The 23,652-nt window shown below is 46.0% G+C and overlaps 1 protein-coding gene across 17 annotated transcripts in view; it reads left to right on the forward strand.

Annotated features, from left to right (window-relative positions):
• The window catches only part of ITSN2 (intersectin 2), a 148,033-nt gene extending 124,397 nt beyond the window's left edge, over positions 1-23,636 (forward strand). For 15 of the 17 annotated variants that reach the window (XM_045054867.1, XM_045054868.1, XM_023252050.2 and 12 more), the window contains 11 exons: positions 5,943-6,064; positions 9,589-9,695; positions 10,551-10,734; positions 14,971-15,069; positions 16,765-16,932; positions 17,290-17,505; positions 18,049-18,170; positions 18,967-19,049; positions 21,609-21,692; positions 22,095-22,268; positions 22,730-23,636. In XM_045054867.1, the coding sequence (XP_044910802.1) occupies positions 5,943-6,064; positions 9,589-9,695; positions 10,551-10,734; positions 14,971-15,069; positions 16,765-16,932; positions 17,290-17,505; positions 18,049-18,170; positions 18,967-19,049; positions 21,609-21,692; positions 22,095-22,268; positions 22,730-22,887 (1,517 nt within the window). In that variant the 3' untranslated portion in view covers positions 22,888-23,636. The remainder of the gene's footprint in view (positions 1-5,942; positions 6,065-9,588; positions 9,696-10,550; positions 10,735-14,970; positions 15,070-16,764; positions 16,933-17,289; positions 17,506-18,048; positions 18,171-18,966; positions 19,050-21,608; positions 21,693-22,094; positions 22,269-22,729) is intronic. The other 2 variants (XR_006595898.1, XR_006595900.1) reach the window with 2 other exon arrangements.
• The last annotated feature ends 16 nt before the right edge of the window (positions 23,637-23,652 follow it).

Below are 23,652 nucleotides of genomic sequence, written 5' to 3' on the forward strand. Positions count from 1 at the left end.
TCCAGACGCCCCCCACATCTTGAATATATACCCACTATTGGGTATATTGTTATTTTAGATCATCAATGATTATTTTGAGTCTTCACATATTTACTAGTATTTTTACTCACCCTTCCCTCCCTCCCTCTCTTCTTCCTTCCTGTCCTCCCTTCCTTCCTTCCCTCCCTCCTTCCTTCCTTCCTTTCTTCCTTCCTTCCTTCCTTGCTTCCTTCCTTCCTTCCTCTCCACCACTCCTTACTCTTTTTTCCTTCTTATTCAATTTCCTTCTTCCAAAAACACACCTCTTTATAGTGCCTTTAGTCAACCTATTAGTAGTAAATGCTTTCAAACTTTGCCTAAAAATGTCTTTGTCTCCCTTACCCACACAAGGTAGTATAATTAGAATTCTGATTTGACAGTTATTTTTGCTCAGTACCCCCTGTTGTTGTGTGGAGATGTGCACAGTCTGATTGCCCTTCCTGTGTAGTTATTCTGCTTTTTATTTCTCTCTCTTTTTTTTTAATTTTAATTTATTTATTTTGGGAGAGAGTGCATGCAAGCAAGTCAGAGAGAGAAGGAAAGAGAGAATCCCAAGCAGGCTCCACGCTGCCAGCACAAAACCTGACACAGGGCTCGATCCCACAGAACCTTGAGATCATGACCTGAGCCCAGATCAAGAGTTGGACACTTAACTGACTGAGCTACCCAGGCACCCCTCTTTCTAACTGTTCTAATCATTTTTTTTTTCTCCTTGGTGTTTTGCAGTTTAGGTATGGATTTATTTTTATTTTTTTCCCTAATCAGGAGTCATTTTTCCTTCTGAGTATGTGGAGGTCTGTCTTTCATCAGTTCTAGGAAATCTCAACCATTATAATCTCTATATTACTTCTCTCCATTTTTTCTGTTCTCCGCTCCTGGACTCCCATTAGATGTATGTTGGACATTGTCATTCTGTCCTCTATTCTCCTAGTCTCCATTTTATGTTTTCCATCTTTTTGTCTTTCTAAGCTGCATTTTTTTTTTTTAAGAGAGAGAGAGACAGAGTGTGAGTGGGGGAGGAGTAGAGAGAGAGGGAGACACAGAATCTGAAGCAGGCTCCAGGCTCTGAGCTGTCAGCACAGAGTCCGGCACGGGGCTCGAATCCACAAATGGCAAAATCATGACCTGAGCCGAAGTCAGATGCTTAACCGACTGAGCCACCCAGGCGCCCGTAGGCTGCATTAATTTCTACATATCTGTCTTCAGATTTACTGATCCTTTCCTCAGATATGTTTGAACAGCTATGTGTTATTATTTCCATAAGATTTGCCATTTTTATTAGTTTCTTTTTCAAAATTTTTTTTAACGTTTATTTATTTTTGAGACAGAGAGAGACAGAGCATGAACAGGGGAGGAGCAGAGAGAGAGGGAGACACAGAATCCGAAACAGGCTCCAGGCTCTGAGCTGCTAGCACAGAGCCCGGCGTGGGGCTCAAACTCACAGACCGTGAGATCATGACCTGAGCCGAAGTTGGACGCTCAACCAACCAAGCCACCCAGGCGCCCCTAGTTTCCTTTTCAAATCTGCCTATTCTTTTTTATAGACTCTGTGGTTTCAACCCTTCATATGTCTTGAGTTATTTTTTAAATAGACATATTTTTACTTTTTTTTTTTTTTTTTTTTTTTTTTTTTTTAGATTTTGTTCTGTTACCTTATGTTCTTGGGTTGTTTTTTTTTTTTGTTTTTGGTTTTTTGTTTTCAAGATTTTAAGTCATCTCTATATCCAATGTGGGGCTCAAACTCACAACCCTGAGATCAAAAGTCACATGCTCTGCCAAGCGAGCCAACCGGGTGCCCCTCTTGGGGTCCCTTCTAATCATCATTTTTTATTTATGGTGGATCATTCCTTATTTCTTGTAATTTTTTATGTTGAGCTCATCTTCAGTGACACTTGGCTTTTACGTGGAAATCCTGTGGCACCAAGGTTGTGAGGGAGACCCTCTGGACAGTTGTACATTTTCTTTGGCCAAGCACCCTAAGGGTATCACCAACCAGGGACCAACTTTTCTGGTAATCCATCAGTTGTAGAATCCTTGAACTCCAAATTTATGAGACACGAGCCCAGCAATTCTAATGTTCTCTGCCCAGCGGAGACTAAAAGGTCTCCTGTCCTCTCTTTTCTGGCAGAAGGAGTGTTTTCCCCGTTTTCCCTGTAGTCTTCAGGCTCCTGCCAGAGCCTCCTCTCATTGGCCAAACGTGGGCAGAGGCCAAGTGAAGTAGGAGCTTACATAAGCAGGCTATGGGGTTGACCTCCCTGCAGTCCAGAGCAGAGGAAAGGTGACAAACAGGTCTGGGACCAACCCGGTAGTCCACCATTTGGCAAATATTTCCTGGCTCCCGTGGTCAAAACACTGTGCTGAGTCTGATGTAGAACTGTGTGAGACACAGCCGCTGACCTCCAGTGGGAGCGACAGCCATACTAACACTACAGAGATGAACTACGATGCAGGTGACCTCGTGGGAAGTGTTAAATACAGACGCAGACTACCCCGGAAACACAAAAGAGAGGCGGTCTGGGGGTAAGTGGGACAGGGCATAGGAAGGTTTCCCCCAAGTAGGATCGCGTGAGCTGCACCTCGAAGGGTAAGATGGCTGTGTGTGGAGAAGCAGGCCACGGGCAGTGTGCACAGCGTGTCCAGCACCTCTTGAGGACTGAACCCGGGCCAGGGTGGCCGAAAGGTGGGCTGCATGGTCAGAGGTGAGGCTGCAAATGGAGGCCGTGGGTGGATTATGGAGACTCTGGAGCCCTGTGTTGCTGAGCTAGGACTTCATTCTGCAAATAGCAGAAGCCACTAAAACATTGTTCGGGAAGGAACATAATAAAAAATCAGTGGCTGGCTTGAGCTGTTCAATAGAAATGGAATGAAAGTCCCAAATGCAGCCCAGATGGAATCTAAGATTTCCCAAAGGCCACATTTTAAAAAGTAAAACATGAAATTAAAACTTGAATAATTCTTTGGGTCAGCTCAGCGTTATGCAAAATACTACCATTTAATATGTAATCAACGTAAGAATTTTTAGTGCATTATTTTACATTCTGGGTTTTTTTATATTAGGTCTTTGAGATCTGGTGCGTAGTTTACACTTAGAGCACTTCTCTGTTTGGAGCAGCCACCACAGTTCAAATGCTCAATAGCCACGTGTTGCTAATGGCTACCATGTTGTACAGTGTGGGGAGGATGGCAAGGGGTCAAAAGGAAAGGGTCAGTTAAGGATGCTGGCTTCAGGAAGAAACAGGATTTCCTCATCCCCCAACACAGGAAGGAAGTACAGGGATGAGTGAGCAGGGAGATGAAAGGCAGGAAGTAAAAGGGCCACCACCTTTCTTTCTTTTCCCTGACATAAGAGGTAAGAACATCTGAAAGTGGGGCACCTGGGTGGCGCAGTCGGTTAAGCGTCCGACTTCAACCAGGTCACGATCTCGCGGTCCGTGGGTTCGAGCCCCGTGTCAGGCTCTGGGCTGATGTCTCAGAGCCTGGAGCCTGTTTCCGATTCTGTGTCTCCCTCTCTCTCTGCCCCTCCCCTGTTCATGCTGTCTCTCTCCCAAAAATAAATAAACGTTGAAAAAAAAAATTAAAAAAAAAAAAAGAACATCTGAAAGTGAGGATCAGGGTCACGTTGAAAATTTGAAGAGAACAGAAGTTTAAGAACCACTGTAATGAAATGCAAAGGGGTTGGTCAGAGGTGGAGTATAAGGATTGTCCTCACATCCACCCTGATGGAGCTAATGTCATGCATGTTCTCACCTTAGAAATGATAAAATATCTGGGACTTTTCCTATTATTCCGAGGTACAGAACAGTTAGAGAGGCCGATGCTTGTGGGTTTTAATGTAAATCAGTGTTTCCCCAAGTGCGATGGACCTATCCCTGTGATATACTACGTGATGGCACACAAAATAGTATCTTCGGAGACTTATTTTTTTCTAATGGTTATATTTATTTTAGTGAGTATTAGAAGACACGTAACCAGTACATAAAACCCATGGTTGCCCAAATATGTAACTCAAACATGAGTAAATTTATTAAAAAGTATGACATAAAAGTAGAGACAGAATGTGGATGTGGCAGAATGTCAGTGACTGGAATTTTTAGAACCCTAGTGCCTAGTGTGAGGGTGGGGTAACCTTAGAAACTGCGCCGATGGCTTCCATCAGAGTCCGCTCGTTCCTCTGCCCGGTGACCCCGGCTCACATCATGAGAGCCACTTGCCACTAGGTGCCCAGCCATTGCCTCCAGCCTCCTGGCTACACACAACCTAGTCAGACAGGTGTCTATATCAGCCGCCTGGGCTCAGAACACTTAGCTTTCCTGCAGTGCTCTCCCGCAGAACAGAATAAAATACAATCCCCAGAAAAGCTCGATAATTTTGAACATGACAGTGGCACCATAACGTCTTCTTGCCTTATTCTATTTTTGTTTTACTGTGAGAATAATTTTTTTAAGCTGTTGGCAACATGCACAGAAAATAGACCAGTCGTCTTCATGAGAACTCTTAGTCCAAATCTATACAAAACACATAAAAACTCAAAGGTAAGTGGGGGGGGGGGGCACCTGGGTGGCTCAGTCGGTTGAGCGTCCGACTTTGGCTCAGGTCACGATCTCACGGCTCACGGGTTCGAGCTCCGAGGCTGCTTCAGATCCTCAGTCTCCCTCTCTGCCCTCCCCACTCACATTCTTTGCCTCTCTCTCTCTCTCTCTCTTTTTCTCTCTCAAAAATAAATAAACATTTAAAAAAATGAAAAAACAAATTCAAAGGTAAACCCCCTTGAAATACCCAGTCTGCTCCTTGCATTCTCCGCCTCTGTGGCTTTGTTTCTGTGTTGCCAGCGAGGTGCCTCTGTGTCTGTGCCGACCCTGCCCCGCCTACGAAGGCTGGGGCCAGGTTCACCTGACACCTGCTGCCTCAGGGTCATCCGCGCCTCCCTGGGCTTTCTCTCTCCCTCATTTGTAGCTTGCTAGGTGCCTACCTGCTTTTTCTTTTTGCCGGAGGAGGGGCTACCTGAGATATTTCCCCTCCCGCTGTGCAAAGAAGCAAGCCCTCAGCTTCTTACGAAGCGATTCTGGAATTATGTTACTTCGCAGTCCTGACATTCAGTTCGGCTCCCATGTGCCTGTAAATTGACCCGAAGTGAATGCAGTGCCGCCCACCCTGATGCAAGGTTGCTAGGGACTTCCCTCAAAGTCTCACTTACCGTCTGTGGTGTCCCAAAACCACTTCTCTGTTCTGGTGAGTTAAGGCAGTGGTCTTGTTGGGAACTGCTGGGTCCTGGGAATTTCAGGTTTCCTAACCTTAACGCTGCATTTTGAGAAAACAAATGTGTCTCATTTTTCTAACAGTAGCTCACAGTGGGAAATATATTCTGCATCCCCACATTCATACCTAACTAAAAGTGTTCACTTTCAGTGCTTATGAGAGCTGTGCACAAGGTAATTTGTGTTTATTTGTGTGTTTGTCTCAATGCTAGGCTTGACCCACACTTTTAAAAACGAAATGAACATCAGGACCCACCGATAGCTCATAGTCTGCAATTTGGAAAACGCTGGTCTTAAGCATATGATTCATTGAATCATTTCAATATCTTTGAAAATGGCCTGAGGTGATGAGGACCGCATAGATGTTCACAAGTTCATCGCAGTTCTGAACTCTCTGAGGCCATTTCTAAAAAGTCCTAAATCGGTCATTCATTTGGGAAAGAAGTCAGGACCACGTTGAGATGTTACAGGCGGTGCCGATTTGCTGCTCTGGTTGAGCGGCAGGTGGTCAGGCCGGCTTTCCGCAGGTGCGCGGCTCTGCACGAGTTGGAAAAGCCGTGCGTGGCTTTTTCGAGGCACCATTTGCAAACCCAGCACATCTGGTAAATGTCTGTTCCCTACCAGGAAGACTCAGATACTGTTTTGAAACTCTACCCTGTCTTTCCATAGGGTGTGCTGATCTCCAAAGCCTGGACACCATGCAGCCAGTTGAGAGGAAGAGGCAGGGCTATATTCACGAGCTGATTCAGACCGAAGAGCGGTACGTGGACGACCTTCAGCTCGTCGTGGAGGTGAGGGCTGTGCCCGCGGAGGGGGGCGGGCCTTGGCCTCAGAGTCAGGCATCACCTTTGATGTGGGAATTCACGAGTAGAGTAGCGAGTAGTGACAGGAGCTCTCACACCCTCAGAATGCTTTGTGGCTCTGGGAGGGTGCCCGAAGAGCCCAAGTGCACTCCTTCCCCCAGACGAGGCCATTCAGGGTGGAGAGAACAAGAGATGCCTCAGCTGCATGTTGGGAGAGGCCCCATCGATGAAGGGGAAGGACGAGGGTAGAGCCAGTCGGTCGGAAGGCACTGAAGCAAACTTCATCTCCCTCACGTTTTTGCCTGTTTGCGCTGCTCTTCTGACACCTGCCGTGTTCATAGACTTTGATGTTTCCAAAGGGACTGTGAAACAGTGGCAGTGTTCATCTAACGTTTGTATCGCTTTGGAAAACCGAAAGGACCACGTGGTAAAATATTTCCCAGTTGTGATGTCCTTACGTTTGTGCCTGTTAATGTTGCCAGTGACCTGTAGGCCAGTAACAGGTGTTGGAGTAGCACTCTGAAAGGATTTGTGTTTGAGGACACACAGTGAGACTGTATACCTATACTGTTGTTTCCATGGCACTTAGTTCCCACTCAGTGTGTCAGGGCCCTCAGATGAGAAACCCAGTAAATAAATAAGGCACCTGAAGAGAGCACGTGTCCCCACACAGGCTAAGCAGGTGCACCGTTATGCCTGGCCGTGACCTCGCTAGTGGCACGGAGCATCCTTCTGCATCTGCACCCCAGCAAGGCCCTCCCCTGATTCGTTTCCACCCGACACGCCAGCGGGGACCTGCAGACCCGCATACATGTTCTCACGTGGACACTGCACCGCACGTCTCAGTTGCTGACTTCTCTCAGTTGAGAAGTCCCCCGCAAGGCTCTGAGCTCGTGACAGCAGGGGCGTGTACCCCACATCCTGCATCCCCAGAACTTCACCTGGCCCTTTGCAGGCCTTCCCGTCAGTACTAAATGAACTATGTATGTTTATCTCCCCGCTTCTCTGGCCAGGAAAGACGGCCTAGAAGAAAAGCCCGTCTTTATTACTAACCCCTACGAGTATCAGCCCTGCTGCTGGTCAGATCCCAGTCCCGAGAGGCTGAATGGGTATGGAAGTACCTTTCTGACCCCAGCACAGAGGAGACCGGGGGCCACATGCTTGCCCCACTGAGACTTGTCACTTAACCACTTGGGCCTTGGTCATTCCCACTCTGCCCACCTTACCTTGCCTGAGGGGCAAGAGGTCATGTCAGGGTCAGGGATTTAGGGCAAAAGCACTGTTCCCAGGCTGGGTGTTCTCGTTGCCATTCCCACGGAGGTTCCCAGAGGTCCCAACCGCCTTCCTCGTCTGCTTATCTCCCTGAGCAGGTAAATGGAATGAATAAAAAAGTAACATATATTCAGCAGTGGATGAAAGAAGAGACCACCAGATGCCTTCCTTGTCCTTCAGGAGCCCCTCAGAGCAGATCCACCACCTCTCCAGGGCTCGCTCCCACGGGAGGGTCCTGACATCTTCAGTCTGATTTTGGAACTATAGAGATTTAGAGATGCCCAGTTCATGGCACTGTTATCTGAATTCTTCAAATCTGTGTTCAACTCAACTCAGTAAATAAACATTAATTCAAAACCTACCGTATGCAGAAAGCACTGTGCTGGAGAAGAGAGAGAAGAGAGAACTCCTACCCTCAAGGAGTTCACGGTCATGTGGAGAGACAGACAGACAGCTGCAGAACACTGAGGTGGGGGCCGGGAGAGGGATAACCACCCTCTGCCACAAAGGAGAGTCGGGAAGGACCCTCCCAGTTAGGCTCTGGCCAAGGCTAGAAGGACAAGGATGAGTTTTCTGTGCCCAGAAGAGGATATGGAAACAGGAAGGCCTGTGCTGGGGAATTAAGATCCTGCAAGCAGTTGCAGTGGCTGGAGTGTCAAGTTCTTGAGGCCCAAGCTGGGAGGGTGGGCAGGGGGCAGGTCGCACAGCCCTGGTGAACCTCAAGAAAGAGCCTGCATCTTATCACAGGCCACTGAACGATTTAAATAGACTGACCTGTTGTGTGTATCTTGGAAAGATCACACACAAGAAGGGTTGTCTCAGATAACTTCACAGTTTCCTTAAGGCTTTTAAAGTCATTCCCTAGGAATCCTAGTTCTTTATGGAAACCTGGATTTCTAACCAAAAAGACTAGGGTTTTGTTTCTGGCTCCTCCGTGTTCTAGGTTTGTGACCTTGAGCAGATCACTCTCCCAGCCTTTATTCCTGAGTGCCCCGGGAATAATCATAGCTGATTCAGCTTGACCTGTGTCATCTGTGAAGTTCATTCAGAACCCATGCACACACAGGCATGTGCACACATATACGTATCAGCACTTTGTAAATCCTTCAGTGTTCCACAGTGCAGATGTACGGCATTATCATTTCCCCTTCAGTCAGCCAGCCTCTGAAATCCATGTCTGCTTGGTGGTCAGTCTCGGGCATTGTATAAGTCGTCACTGTTTCTTTTGCTGAACTTCTCGCAGCTTCCCGACCTCTGAGGCACCCATGTGACAGTTTCCTCAGTTCTGCAGCTTTTACAGGGTGTAGATACTTTATGCACATGGTTGTATTTAACTTTCCTGATCTCTCTTGCAGATAGATAGCCTCTCCTCTTATTGATGAGGCTACTGGACTCAGTCCTTAGAATTAGCCCTAATAAGGGGCACCTGGGGTCAGTCAGTGGCGCATGCAGCCCCTGAGTTGTGAGTTCAAGCCCCACTTTGGGGTGGAGCCTACAGAAAGAGAGAGAGAGAGAGAGAGAGAGAGAGAGAGAAAGAAAGAAAGAAAGAAAGAAAGAAAGAAAGAAAGAAAGAAAGAAAGAAAGAAAGAAAGAAAGAAAGAATTAGCCTAATAAGAACCCAAATAGTAAACAGTAGGGAAATTATGCAATTTAAATTTTAGCAATCCTAAGTAGGCTTATTTAAAAACATCATGATCTTGAAAAAACAAAGGGGCGCCTGGGTGGCACAGTCAGTTAAGCGTCTGACTTCAGCCAGGTCACGATCTCGCGGTCTGTGAGTTCGAGCCCCGCGTCGGGCTCTGGGCTGATGGCTCAGAGCCTGGAGCCTGTTTCCGATTCTGTGTCTCCCTCTCTCTATGCCCCTCCCCCGTTCATGCTCTCTCTCTGTCCCAAAAATAAATAAACGTTGAAAAAAAAAATTTTTTTTTTAAATTAAAAAAAAAAAAAAACATCATGATCATATTAGTTTCACTCTGTGAAGATACTGTTTGAGTTAGACCACTGTATATGCACACCTAAGACAACTTCTTTCTTTTAGGTTTTGAATTTAGGTTTTTCTACAGTAGGGAAATTATACAATTTAAAATTTAGCAATCCTAAGTAGGCTTATTTTAAAACATCATGATCGAAAAAATAAAAACATCATGATTGTATTAGTTTCACTCTATGAAGATACTGTTTGATTTAGACCACTGTATATGCACACCTAAGATAACTTTTCTTTTATGTTTTGAATTTAGGTTTTTCAGAAACGGATGGTGGAGTCGGGCTTTCTCAGTGAAGGAGAAATGGCCTTGATTTTTGTAAACTGGAAAGAACTCATCATGTCTAACACAAAGCTACTCAAGTGAGTTGTGTGCACCGGCCTGCCAGCCCCCAGGACTGACACTTTCACACGTAACTCCCTGCAGGGCTATTTAGTTAGCAAAGTTACTTTGAACTGTCTTCTCCCTCAAGCTTTTACTTATTATCATTTTACAACATGCCCTGTAACTGTAAAATGCATAATTTCTGAAGTCAAGAAATATAACAAAGAAAATACTTTGATGAAACAATGAAAAAATGAAATCATAATATAAGCAATATATTAACATATGATTTCAAAATATACTTGACTGTACCGGGTAGAGTAGGAGAGAAGCTGTAGCCCGTGGCCTGGACATTACTGGCTGGTCTGACATTCTCCTAAGTCCCCTTGGGGTGATTTCCCATCCCTGAAGCCTGTGAGGACAGACTCCTTGGCAGGCGGGATCAGCAGTCCCAGTTGTCCTGTGTCTCCGCCCTCGTGGAGGCACCCAGCTCAGCAGCTCTCCTGGGGACAGTGCTCACCTCCACCTCCACAACTGGGCTCCTGCTCCCTTTTTTCCCTACAGAGTGTAGAAAATTCCTTTCTTCTTGGTTCAGCTGAGAACAAGTTAGAATTTTTCTAAAGGAACTTTGCTAAGAAATGAAGAAATCCAAAACAATTCCGAGGACCTGGAAACACCCAAGTGTATAGACTTCATTTTCTTACTCTTCTTTGCCAACATTTTGCCCAGGTTGGCTTGCCAGCAGAACATAGGCGCAAGCTGCCTCCTCCTCCTGACTCTTCCCTCACAGTGCCAGGTTTGTCAGTAACTCACTAGGGATCATTACCATTGTTCCCGTGATAGTCATGCTTTATTTACCAACCACATTCACAGTGAGAGTGTGTTGTTTGCAGGGCCTTGCGGGTACGGAAGAAGACTGGGGGAGAGAAGATGCCCGTGCAGATGATTGGGGACATCCTGGCAGCCGAGCTGTCCCACATGCAGGCTTATATCCGGTTCTGTAGCTGTCAGCTTAATGGAGCAGCTCTGTTACAGCAGAAGACCGATGAAGACACGGATTTCAAGGAATTTTTAAAGGTAACTCCGTTCTGGAATCATGAGCAGGCCAGCCCCGTTCCGAGCTGGAGACAGAGATGTGCAGCTGCGCAGTCAGGACTCTGCATGGGAAAGGGCATCCCACCAGTTTCCAAAGGAAACACCAATACGGCAGAGAATTTTCTGAGTGCTTGTGTTACCTTCCGTGTTGAATTGGTGTTTCTTGGCACTGGGGCCATAATTTTGCCCATCTATTAGTAGTGTCATTTAAGCCTATTTACTTAAATCAGCTGTTTTATACACCAAAATTTTCCAGAATGTCACTTTATTAATTTTGTAAATTGTATTTATTCTATATCCATCTTATGCCACCAAGGGTATAAAATAGCCTACTCAAATATATAAAATGCAGCAAGATAAGATGACATGATGTAAGTGGACGAATACAGTGGGACGAAAGGATAGGAGAGGACTAGGGCAGCTTCATAAACGCACATGTGGGACCCTGTCCTGTGCTCCAAAGTGCACCGAGATGTCCTCACAGCATCCAGAAACCAATGAGAGGAGGAGGACATGATTGGTTCCATGATGCCATGGTTATAAACTAAAACCAAACACTTGGTAAGGAAAAGTAATGCTAGCACGACACTCAGAGAACACAGTGTAATAACGCACGAACAACACCCTGTGAGTGATCCAGCCACACGCTTCGCATGGCTGCTTGTTATCATAGAGTGTCATGTGTGAGAACATCTCCCTGGCGTCGTTCGGTAACAGAAACTATTACTACACATGTGACGGTGGCAAGGGAAATGAAAGTAAAATCTGTTTTCTAGCTTTTTTACATATCTTCTTCTTTTTTTGGTTTCTGAAATAGTGCCTGTCGGGATCTGTTATACAGCCACAGTGCCTTAAGGGAGAATGCATAATTTTAATGTCTTCATTATCCAAAAAGAATGGAAACATAATTAAGCATAAAATATAAGATGTTTAGGCAGAGGATAAAAATTCCAACAAGAAAATGAAGTAATAAAGATAAAAGCACAAATGATATCAATATATCTAAGGACAGGTATGTTGAAAAGAATAAAATATAACTGTGGTAAATCTAATAGAAAAACAGAAAAACACAAAAGGAACAGACATGAAAATATTTCTTAAAGTAAAAGAGTATATAAGCCAAAAATATGTGCTAATAAATGTCAAAACATTGACAAAATTTGTAGTTTTCTATTACAATTTGAAAACTGCTTCAGTAAGAATAGAAAATCTGAAGATACTATTAGCCAAGGATGAAACTGAGTAGCTTACCCCCAAAAGAGGAGCTAGGTGCACTTGATGGACTTGATGGTGAATTCTTTCTAACTCTAAAGGAATAGATTATTCCATACTATACAAACTATTACAGATCATAGAAAAAAAAAAAAAAAAAACAGAAATCCACCTAATTCATTGTTTAAACCAAAAGAGTTCCTGACCCCAAGGCCTGTTTTCATATTTGTATTTAATTACAAAAATGAGGGGCAGCTAGGTGTCTGTCGGCTAAGCATCCAACTCTTGGGTTCGGCTCAGGTCATGATCTCACGGTTCATCAGTTTGAGCCCCGAATCAGGCTCGTTGCTGTCATTACAGAGCCTGCTTTGGATTTTCTGTCCCCCTTTCTCTCTGCCCCTCCCTCACTGTGTGCACTCTCTGTCTCTCTCAAAAATAAAACATTTTTAAAAAGAATTTAAAGTACTTTTTAGCACAGAGACCAGCACATAATAAGCAATAAATGCTAATTATATTTACCTTCCTTACGATGATCTTAGGGATGCGAAAATGATTCAATATAAGTAAGGCACTGAGGACCAACTCTTCAATTGGTGATAAGGGTGGGTGGCACAGGGTTGCTTAGAAATGAACTAGAAGAGGGGCGCCTGGGTGGCTCAGTCAGTTAAGCATCTGACTCTTGACTTCGGCTCAGGTCATGATCTCACAGTTCATGAGATTGAGCCCCACGTTGAGTTCTGTGCTGACAGTGTGGAATCTGCCTGGGATTCTTTCCCTCTCTTTCTGCCCCTTCCCCTCTCACCCACATGTGTTTTCTCTCTCTCTCTCTCTCTCTCTCTCTCTCTCTCTCTCAAAATAGACATTTAACAAAGAAAAAAATAAGTGAACTAGAGACAACATACAAGGGAACCAAAACCACAGACACAAACACTAGTCAGAATAAGATAAATGTGGGATTGTGAGTGCATGCAAATGTTTTAAAATAGTAGAGGGGCATCTGGGTGGCTCAGTTGGTTGAGCATCCAACTCTTGATTTCAGCTTAGGTCATGATACAGGCTCGTGGGATCGAGCCCTGCATCAGGGGGGCTCTGCTTAGGATTCTCTCTCTCTCCCTCTGTCCCTCTCCCCTACTTGTATGCTCTATCTCTCTCTCTCTTTCTAAAATAAAAATGAATGAATGAATGAATGAATTAATTAATTAATAATAATAATAGAATTAAAAATATGTTTAGGGGAGCTTGGCTGGCTTAGTCAGTGGAACATGCAACTCTTAATCAGGGTTGTGAATTCAGGCCCCATGTTGAGTGTAGAGATTACTTAAAGATAAAATCTTAAAAAAAATTTTTTTTTTTAATTTTATAAACATCTTATAAAAAATGTTTATTTTTGAGCGAGAGAGACAGAGCACGAGTTGGAGAGCAGCAGAGAGAGAGGGAGACACAGAATCCGAAGCAAGCTCCAGGCTCTGAGCTGTCAGCACAGAGCCTGATGTGGGCCTCGACCCCACGGACTGCAAGATCATGACCTGAGCTGAAGTTGGCTGCTTAACCTACTGAGCTACCCAGGTGCCCCAAAAATAAAATCTTTAAAAACAAATTGGACACTTACCTTCTAAGTAATTTTTTTAAATTTTCCAAATAGTAATAACAATAGGAATGTAAATAAGGTATCAGTGCCATCACAACTATAACAGTAGAAAGAATAAATAAAAAGTTTATAGTTTAATAATAAAAGGCATTGTGTTGATTACATTAACAACAAAATCTAGCAATAATCTGTGTGCTAAATGTTACTTTTTAAAAAGTCTCAGAAAATACAGAAAAAGCATGAAGATGCTTGCTGTAGCAACATATATAAATATATCCAAAAACAAAAGGAGGGGGCAGTTTTAATATCCCATAGTGGGAAACAAATAGGTAAATTATAGTAACTGTGCTTTTCAGTTATTAAAAATGGTCATCAAAAAAAAAAAAAAGTCATCCAAGAGTACTAGCTACTCTATTCAAGTACTGTGTTAATAAAAGGAGTAGAGGCAAATAAGATGTGGTCCTTTGTCTCCTGGAGATAACAGTCTTCAAGATCATGGAGACACCTCAAATGGGGTACCACTACCTGTCTTCCCCAGTCCAGATGTGGTGTCCTGATAAAGGTGGCCACGGATGATTGCAGGGGCTCCAGAAAGATCACTGAACATGAGGGAAAGCGTCAAGGAAGGGGGAGAGCCTGGCCAAGAGGAGTCATAATCTGAGTCTACATAAATGAGTATGAATTAGCCAAGTGAAGAAAGAACAGAAGGGACTTAGCAAAGGCTAATGCATTCATTACCTGGCACATCATAGGTGCTCAATAAATGGTAGTGATTGTTTCTAATAAAGCAGGGACAGCAGGCAGGCAGAGGCAGGGGAAATCACGAGCCGTTTAGAAGGCAGAGTTGAAGGTGACTCCTAGGTGTGTGGCAGGGAGGTGGGTGGTGCAGCATGGTGCTACCAACTCAGGGATGCAGGTGGAAGAGCAGCTTTCATGAAGGAAGATGAAGACTTTGGGGTGTACTGAGGTATTGAGGTGCCTGTAGGAGGTCCAGGTAGGAAGGAGAGTAACTCGGCCAGTATGGAGCTCTAGGAGGGTCCGGGTGGTGCCCTGGGACTCAACTGCTGGGGGTCTTTGGGCAGCACCTACAGTTAAAAGCAGGTAGAGAAGAACAAAGAAGTGAGGATTGGGAAGGAGTGGACTGGGAAGACAGCCGTCAATTGTTCTGGAAGCAAAGGAGGGCATGATGGAACAGGCTGCCAAGTCCACGTAAGAAAGAAAGAGCTGAAAAGCATCTGCTGGGTTCACCAACTGAAGGGAGATACCCCTGCTGTTAATCTGATATATATTATTTTGAATCCTGAGTTTTTAAAAGAAATTAGAAATCTAAAAGATGGTCAAAGTCAAGAGTACAGTCGGTGTTTCTTTTGTTCTCATTGAAGCTTTGATTTCCTCATGAGCCTGTCCGTTATTTGCAGAAGCTGGCATCTGACCCTCGATGTAAAGGAATGCCCCTTTCCAGCTTCCTGCTGAAGCCCATGCAGAGAATCACCCGCTACCCTCTGCTCATCAGAAGTGTGAGTGCCCCAGCTGGGACAGAGGAGCCAGACCCCTTGAGGTCCACAGGGGCCATAGTCAGGGAGCCAGCCCTGGCACATGGGTGATGGACCAGGCACCGTGTGTGCATGCACCCAGACGCACATGTATGTGGGCACGCACACGAACACGCACATACAATCTGGATTAGGCAAAGAAAAGCCATCCAGTGTCGCTTAGGTAACCTGTCCTCTTCACCCCCCCACCCCCCAACCCCCCCCCCCCCCCCGGGAAACTCCCCTGGGTCTCTCAAAGTCACGAATGTGTTTTTCTAGACCAGGCAAGTGCCCTGTAGGTCTGCATCTGTGGAGCCTGTCGTGAGCCCATATGGAGTCCACTATTGGCACAACCTTCCTCTCCAGTCTTTCTGCTGAGATCTAAATTCATCCACCAGCTCAACACCTTTCCCTAGATGTCTCAGGAGTCCCCAGCTCACTGTGTCCTACCCTGAGCTCATCACCATCCCCTTGCTGTTCCCCACTTCAACCTGCTAACTAAACAGTCCTAAGATACCATCCATCTTTTAGCATAAGCGATGTGGGCCTCTTGAGCCAATGTGCCTTCTAAGGAGAAGGTGTACTTTACAAAGGATTTTTCCACAAATTATCACTGATACAATTTTAATCATCTTACAAAGAAAACCAGTAGAAATAATATAAGACCGTTACTTTTATTGATTATCCCTTGACCATTGATCTCTAAGCCATGTTAACTCATTATGGACCTTATGTTACAGAGCTTATGTTTGTTATGATACAAAACTGACCCATTCATACATAATAACCCACAGTCCCTTACCTGAAATACTTTGAAGCAGATGTATTTTCAGAATTCAGAATTTAATTCAAAAATGGCATATTACATGATACCCCAACAAAGCCTGGGCATCACCAATAGCCAAACACAGTAATATTTCTACAGCGAAATACATGAATAATTAATTTTAAGTAGAATAAACAGATACATCTCTTCAGTTTAGGTCAGGTTTTGCCACCAAATGAATATTGAAGAAAAGCTTTAGGTTTTCAGGGCTTTTTCCCATTTTGGAGTTGTAAACAAAAGACGGTGGCCCCAGGTGGCCAGAGTCCAGACAGGAGCCATCTGCTGATGGAACTGCTAACTTCCAGAGGGACACGACACGGTTGTATGCCAGCCTCTATTCTTTTACATTTGTCACATTAGTTTGAAGTCACTTTAGAATCAACAGTATGTTTTCCTACAAGCTGATGACATGATTTTATTCTATTTTTCCTATAGCAGAGGATTCATTGCTTTTTTCAGATTTATAAAAAAGATCAGTGACCCCAAAAATGTTATAAGCCATTGCTATTCAGCAAGTTAATACACTTATGAAAGCTGCAGCCAGGTTATGTGGTGGGTTCACCCTAAAGGCAATGGCTTAAATGACTGGGGGGAGGGAGGGAGCCACGTGTGGTAACGCATGTACCAAGACCAAGCCAGAGCCGCTGGCCACCCACAGGTTTCAGGGCACTTGATCCACGTAGCAATTGGCACTGAGTCAACCTGGCTCCCCAAGAACTCTGGGGCTATCCACTTGTTAAGGGCGAACAATCGTCTTACTGTCGTATACCCAGCGCCCAGCACATACAGCAGGCAGTAGGACTTCTGGGTGGAAGACACTCTACTTCCCACATGACGGAACCGCTCTTTTCCAGATTCTGGAGAACACCCTGGAGAGTCATGTGGACCATTCCTCCCTAAAGCTGGCTCTTGAGCGGGCAGAGGAGCTTTGTTCCCAAGTTAATGAAGGAGTTCGGGAAAAAGAAAATTCAGACCGACTCGAGTGGATCCAGGCACACGTTCAGTGTGAAGGTCTTGCAGAGGTGAGGCCTGTGGTGTTGAGCTGGGTGCCACTAGGCAGGCTCTGGGTGGGGAACCCAGTTCAAGCCTTCCCCTAGTGTGGACAGGATATGCCTCAGTCCAGCCCATGTGCACTCAGTGTCCTGCCCCTTCTTGGGCTGTCATTTTCCTTTCTTAGAAGGGAAATGTGATATTTTTGTTTTGAGTTCTTTGAATTCAGCCAGTAGAATCCATATTCTGTGGGTAGAAGTCATCACTTTCCCATGTCAGTTTGGACTCTGAAGGAAAATCAGTGCACCCTCAGATCCAGGGCACGGGCCTCTCATGGAGCTCTGGGATGGTTTGCGCTGGGACTCACAAAGTGACAATTTCTTTTTAAGCAACTTATTTTCAACTCCCTCACCAACTGCCTGGGGCCCCGGAAGCTTCTGCACAGTGGGAAACTATACAAGACCAAGAGCAACAAGGAACTACACGGATTCCTCTTCAATGACTTTCTGCTTCTTACCTACATGGTCAAGCAGTTTGCTGTTTCCTCAGGTTCTGAGAAGCTTTTCAGCTCTAAGTCCAATGCCCAATTCAAAATGTATAAAACGGTAAGTGTCACATTCCTGGCCGTGGCATCAGGAGCATAACAAGGTGTGTCCTTCTCCTGGAGGACCTCCTTCCAGGATCCTTTCCTGTCCTCATGGGACACTCTTTGCCCATCTCCAGATGGGTCACTCCTCCTCTGTCATTTCCCAGGGAAGAAGCTCCAGCATGGCTGGGTCCTCACTGTCCTCTAACAGCTGGATTCCAGCTTTGGATTCTGGCTTCCTCCCTGGCAGATGTGATATGATCCCTCCTCTGTCCACACTCAGCAGCAGGTCTCTGTAAAACTGAGACAAGGTGCTAAGTGTAGGTACATGGAGGAGACACCCTGTCACAGGAGCAGTCATAGACACTGGGAGCTCCTGTTCTCAGTTCAGTGACATCTCATCTGCCCAAGATGTTTTCTTCCACAAAAGTAAAAGACTCAAGAAGCTAGACCCTTCTCTCCTCCTCAAAAAGGCTCTTCAGGACAGACAGAACTCTCCCTAGATGTAGGTGGGTGGAGGGTTCTGGCACATTTCACACTCTGTGTTTTGGCCCTCTTTCAGCCCATTTTCCTGAATGAAGTCCTGGTGAAACTGCCCACAGACCCTTCCAGCGATGAGCCTGTCTTCCACATTTCTCACATTGACCGGGTCTACACCCTCCGAACAGACAACATTAACGAGAGGTCAGTCTTGACCACGTGTGACCTGCCTTGAAGCCTGGACGTCTCCCTTCCATAAACGCACCTCCAGTCCATGCTCAGTCCTACTAATTCTGTATCCTCGAGCTCTCCTAACCAGTGCCCTCCACCCTGGTCCCACTGGTCAGCCTTGGTTTAGATATGCTGGGTTACTGCAACCACCTCTATATGTGTCCCTGCTTCCAGTCTCTCCTTAGGATCTTCCAAAATGGGAGAGCCAGCACCTTGCTTCCTTAAATCCCTTCTGCAGCAGTCCGGGCTCCTTCACCTGATTTCTGAGGCCCTCTTTGTGTGTCTCAGCCTCAGTCCCATCCCTCTACTGCACAGGACCTGTACTCCAGCCAGAATGTCTTCCTTCTGCTCTTTGCCTGGCCAGCCCTGCATCCTCCACAGGATAGCTCAGCACCTGTGTGATGGCAAACCAGGGGATGCTCCTCCCCTCTGTGCATGTGGTTCTTGGTGTTCTTTGTACGGTAGAATGTCGCTCTGTCGTGCCAAATTGCCACTGATGTGGCAAATTGCATCTTCTATTTCTGTGTGCCTGCATCTTGCAAGTGCCTGGTGTCTTATAAACCGTGAGTAACTCTAGAAATTCTCAGCTTCAAAGTCAGTTAGCAAACAAGTCTTTCAGTTAAACTAATATTAGGTCTATGATGGGAAACTTGTCAAAGCCAAGGTTAACAAAGGAGTGAAGAACAAGTGCAGAGCTCTGGGGCTCCTGGCTGAACCTGGGAGGTACTCGGGAAAGCCACCCAATGGCTGTGCTCTGCTTCTCCTCCAGGACTGCTTGGGTCCAGAAGATCAAGGCGGCATCTGAGCAGTACATTGACACGGAAAAGAAGAAACGGGAGAAGGCTTATCAAGGTAGTTGGTGGTGCCCTAGAGAGCTGGAAGCAGCCGCCAGGGCTCCCAGGGGAGGGGGAGGGAGAGGGTCCCACCCTCTGGACACAAGCTGCTGCTCCTGCAGGGTGGGACTGCACAGAGACAGCCTAAAGGAGCAGACTTGCTATGGGATCCGACAGCAGGACCTGCTTGGTGGCTCCTGCCCTTGGGGCCTCCCCGAGCCCCCTGCCCACTACACAGACGGGGTCACCCAGGCCAGCCCCGGGACCTCCCTTCAGTCTGTGGTGAAGGAAGAGGGTCCTTTTGCACAACCAAGCCCACTTCTGCGTGGTCCGTTTTGCTTCACCCAACTTCACTTCTCTGGCCTGTTTCCCCGTCAGCTCTGCTCCTCCTCTCCCACCCCGGCCTCTGCTCCGGCCCTCCTCCACATCCATCCGTCCTCCCTCCCTTGACCTGGACCTCGAGGCCCTCCTCCTCATCACCGGCCCTTCACCCGCTTGCAGTTCTCATTCTGTTCAGAGGGCTCCCTCGCTCGACACCAGTGACCTGACCCACCGCTTGACTCACTTTGCCCCCTGCACCCGATGGCAGGAAGTCAAGGCTCCTCCTCCCCCTTGTACCTGGAGCTCCACCCAAGCCCAAGCCTGTCTGTCCCTCTCCTCCCTCAGTTTCATGAAAATCATGCTGGGCTGCTTCCCCGAGCCCACGCTCCAGACACACTTCGACTTCTCCCCGCCCCAGCCAGGCTTCACACCATGGCATCTCCTGAGCAGCTCTGCGGAGGGCAGTACTGTCCTCACCACCCAGACCAGAAGTGTGCCCTCAGCCCTCCTGCTTCTCTAGTCAGAGGCCAGGTCCTACCCCATTCTCTTCCCGTGTCCTGGGCCTTTCCCAGTGGCACAGACCCTCTAGTCTCCGCTTAGGCATGAGGCCCCCATCACCATCCCCTTCGTTCCTGGAGTATTCTTTTTACAGGGCTGACTCTCCTTGCTGAAGCATCTTCCCCATTGCCTCCCAAATTAAGAACAAATTCTTACCCCAGACTCAGGGCCGATCCCCAGTATCATCTGTTCCCCAGCCCCGTTTCCTCTCTGCTTCGCCTGTACCACTGCCTGATTGAACAAACCACCTCTGAGCCCCCCTGCCTGTCCCGCCCCCCCCCCCACCCCCAGGCCTTCCCTGTTCGGTCCTCCCTCTTCTGTTCCTGGCTGCTAGAGCTGCAGCTCTTTGTATGTTTTTTTATTCAGGTTTCCCTTATTTTGTTATATACTCCTGAAAGGTATGTGTAAATTGGCTTTTGCTGATTGAATCTTGTTTTAATGGTACTTCAAAAGCTTGCTATTAAAAAAATCAACGACTGAATGATTCGGAAAGCATATAATGATCTCTTAATTGGTAAAGATAAAAATCAAGAGTTTTTGTTAGTTTTGCTTAATATCAATATCTATACCTATTGTTATGCATTTTCTATGTGTTCTTTAGACGTTTATTGATTACTTACTCTGTGCCAAGCCCTATGCTAGTCTTAACCAGACCTTCAAAGATGAATAAGGGGAACTTATTTGTCTTTAAGGGAAACTGAGTGTAGGTGCCGCACTGGAGAGGTTGGCACAAACAAGGTTGGGGGGCTTCTCATAAGTTCTACTTGCCCTAAGTTTTAAAAAATCAATAGCTCACTAAGCAGCCTTTTTAAACCCCTGAGGGCAACACCTGCTTAACTACTTCATATTTACCAATCTGAGTTCACAGACCCATTTCCCTCCATATGAAAAGAGTTTGAGTCCATCCTCAAATAGAATAAGGTCTTAAGTGAAACTGCTTTATAAGCTGAAGTGTTTACATGTAATTGGAATGATGTGGGTGGCAAATTGACTTTGGTACCTGCTAGCTAATTTTTTACCTTGCCACTCCTAGGTTCTGACATGGGCAGGTTATGGGCTTTTCTAAGCCTCAGTTCTCCCACATATGGAGATGGCAGTTATAAAGAGCTACAGCATAATTGTACAATTTACATAATAAAATTTTTGTAGAGGTCTAGCACATGCCTAACACAAAGTAAGTATCCAATAAATGTTAGCTGCTTTTAAGTGCTGAATGGATATAATGTATTTTTTTTTAATTAATATTACCATTTGCTAGGCAATTGAGTGTTTATTAATACAAGGCTGAATAAACAATACGCACTCTGCAGCGGCCTCTCCTGGCAGAGGAGATGGATAGGACACGGAATTTCAGAACCAGCAGGCTGCAGGACGCTCAGAAGTCGAGGATAATAGATGCGCAGAGTGGGGCAGAGAGGGGAGAGTGACATGTGAGATTGGATGCACATCTTCAAGGCTGGGTGGGATGCAGACAAGCAGAGGTGGTGGACAGGTATTCCAGCGGGTGTCATGGCCTGGGCGAAGGCACACAGCAGCCAGATGCTGGTCTGCCAGGCCCAGTGCAGCGGCAGGTGACACTGGGGAGTGTCAGGATTGGTTAGAAGGACAGACTATACTCACAGCTCAGCGTCCTCCGTGCATTCCATGCACGTCCTTCGATCTCAGAGAAGAAATTGACATCACTTGTCTTCTTTTGTAGCTCGCTCTCAAAAGACTTCAGGCATTGGGCGTCTGATGGTGCACGTCATCGAAGCTACAGAATTAAAAGCCTGTAAACCGAATGGTAAATGCTTCTTTCATTCAACAGATATGGTAACTGCCCTATTCTTTGCTGATGACTCTTCTGTACATTGAATAACGGGACGCTTTTTAAAAAGCAGTGTTCCCAGTGCCACTAAAATGGTTATCGTACCAATATTATCCTCACTGTCTCTTCCCAATAAGTACCAGTGCCCCTTTCTTCAGTGCTTCTGAGTAGAAATTGCACGAACACTTGTCCAGGCTCATGGGGAGCATTTGGGGCACTGGAGCCCACAAGGCAAGATCTGGGCCATCAGACAGTGCCCCTGCTGTCGTGGTTTACAGAGAAGCATCCATTTGGATCCTGCTTCTGCTCAAGGAAGGTCCTGTTGTCATTTATTTTACGTACAGATGTCACATGTGTCTTTGGTTTGTTTTTGTTCAGGAAAGAGCAATCCATACTGTGAAATCAGCATGGGCTCCCAGAGCTATACCACCAGAACCCTCCAGGACACACTCAATCCCAAGTGGAACTTTAACTGCCAGTTCTTTATTAAGGACCTTTACCAAGATGTGCTGTGTCTCACCATGTTTGACAGAGACCAGTTTTCACCAGATGGTAAAGTATAACTCAACCAGGGAGGAATTTGAATACTCCGGAATTTAGGGTCTAGATCCAGGGTACTTGGCTTTATTTTTCCCTGTGATACCTGTGGGAAATGACACGGGCCCATGGGCACCTGCAGCTCGTGTGGGAAGTGGGTCAGGGGTCTTCTCAGGGGGAAAGGGTGGTCTCCGGCGTGTGTCAGTCATGGACCCCAGTCACTCCCTACGTACACAACAGAGACATTGCTCCCAGCACCTACTGAATGGGTGAGACATGCTCTGCCTGAAGGAACTTGGATTCCAAGAAGGCAGTTTCCCTCCCACGGACCTCTCCCTGGGCATGCGTCCATGTAGTTATCAGACACCCACTAACCAAAGGAAATTAACTGTTCTGGATTTGAAAGTCTTATGAATGTTTTCAGACACTCCTCCTTATAAAGAAGTAGCTTTGACTCTCACGTGTCTATTCTCCAGATTTCCTGGGTCGCACTGAAGTTCCAGTGGCAAAAATTCGCACAGAACAGGAAAGCAAAGGCCCCACAACCCGCCGACTCCTGCTGCACGAGGTCCCCACCGGGGAGGTCTGGGTCCGCTTTGACCTGCAGCTTTTTGAGCAAAAAACTCTCCTGTAGGGGCCTCAGGGATCTTCCCAAAAGGCTGGGGCTAGAGACGGATGGTGCTGCCCCTAGGCTAAAGGAGCATCACAAGGCTTCCTCCATCGCAGGCCACGCGTGCCAGGTCCGGCCCTCTATTTTATTGCACACTAAATAGCTAGCAATCTATGCAAACATGATCTTTCCTAGAAATAAACCAAACCCACAGCACAGTGCCTTGTATTAGTGTTAACATGTTTGGCTGTGTTTAGATGCCAAGGTTTCCATTTTCAGGGCTATAAAAAGTATTATGTGGAAATGAGGCATCGGAACAGCAGACGTTACCACTTGGTTGAATGTGTCCAGTGTGGGTGGTTTTGGTGATGCTGTAACCATTCCACGCCATGTGACCTCTGCGGGGTCACAGCCACTCAGGAGGCGAAGGATCGGGAAGAAACGCTGCAGCCTCAGCGCGGGAACAGCCTGATACCGAAGTAGGTCTACTCGTGCACTGAATGAAAACAGAAACTTGATCATTTTATTCCTGACTAGATTTTATCATCTCTGCTCAGACAATATAGTTTGAAATCTAAAGGGGAAAGCTTGATTTACTTTAAATACTGTGAACTCTAATGATGTGGAAAATATTTTTCAACTTTAATTTTCTGAAGTATAAATTATTTATGTAAATTCCTTGTTTTTGCATATTTCATAGGACATGCATCTTTAAGCTTTATCATTGCCAATATGTACAGAAAGAGAATAAAAATATAAGTTTATGAATGTAACTTCTTTCAAAGCTTG

This window comes from Felis catus, chromosome A3 (genome assembly GCF_018350175.1).
Source record: "Felis catus isolate Fca126 chromosome A3, F.catus_Fca126_mat1.0, whole genome shotgun sequence".
Lineage (NCBI taxonomy): Eukaryota > Metazoa > Chordata > Mammalia > Carnivora > Felidae > Felis > Felis catus.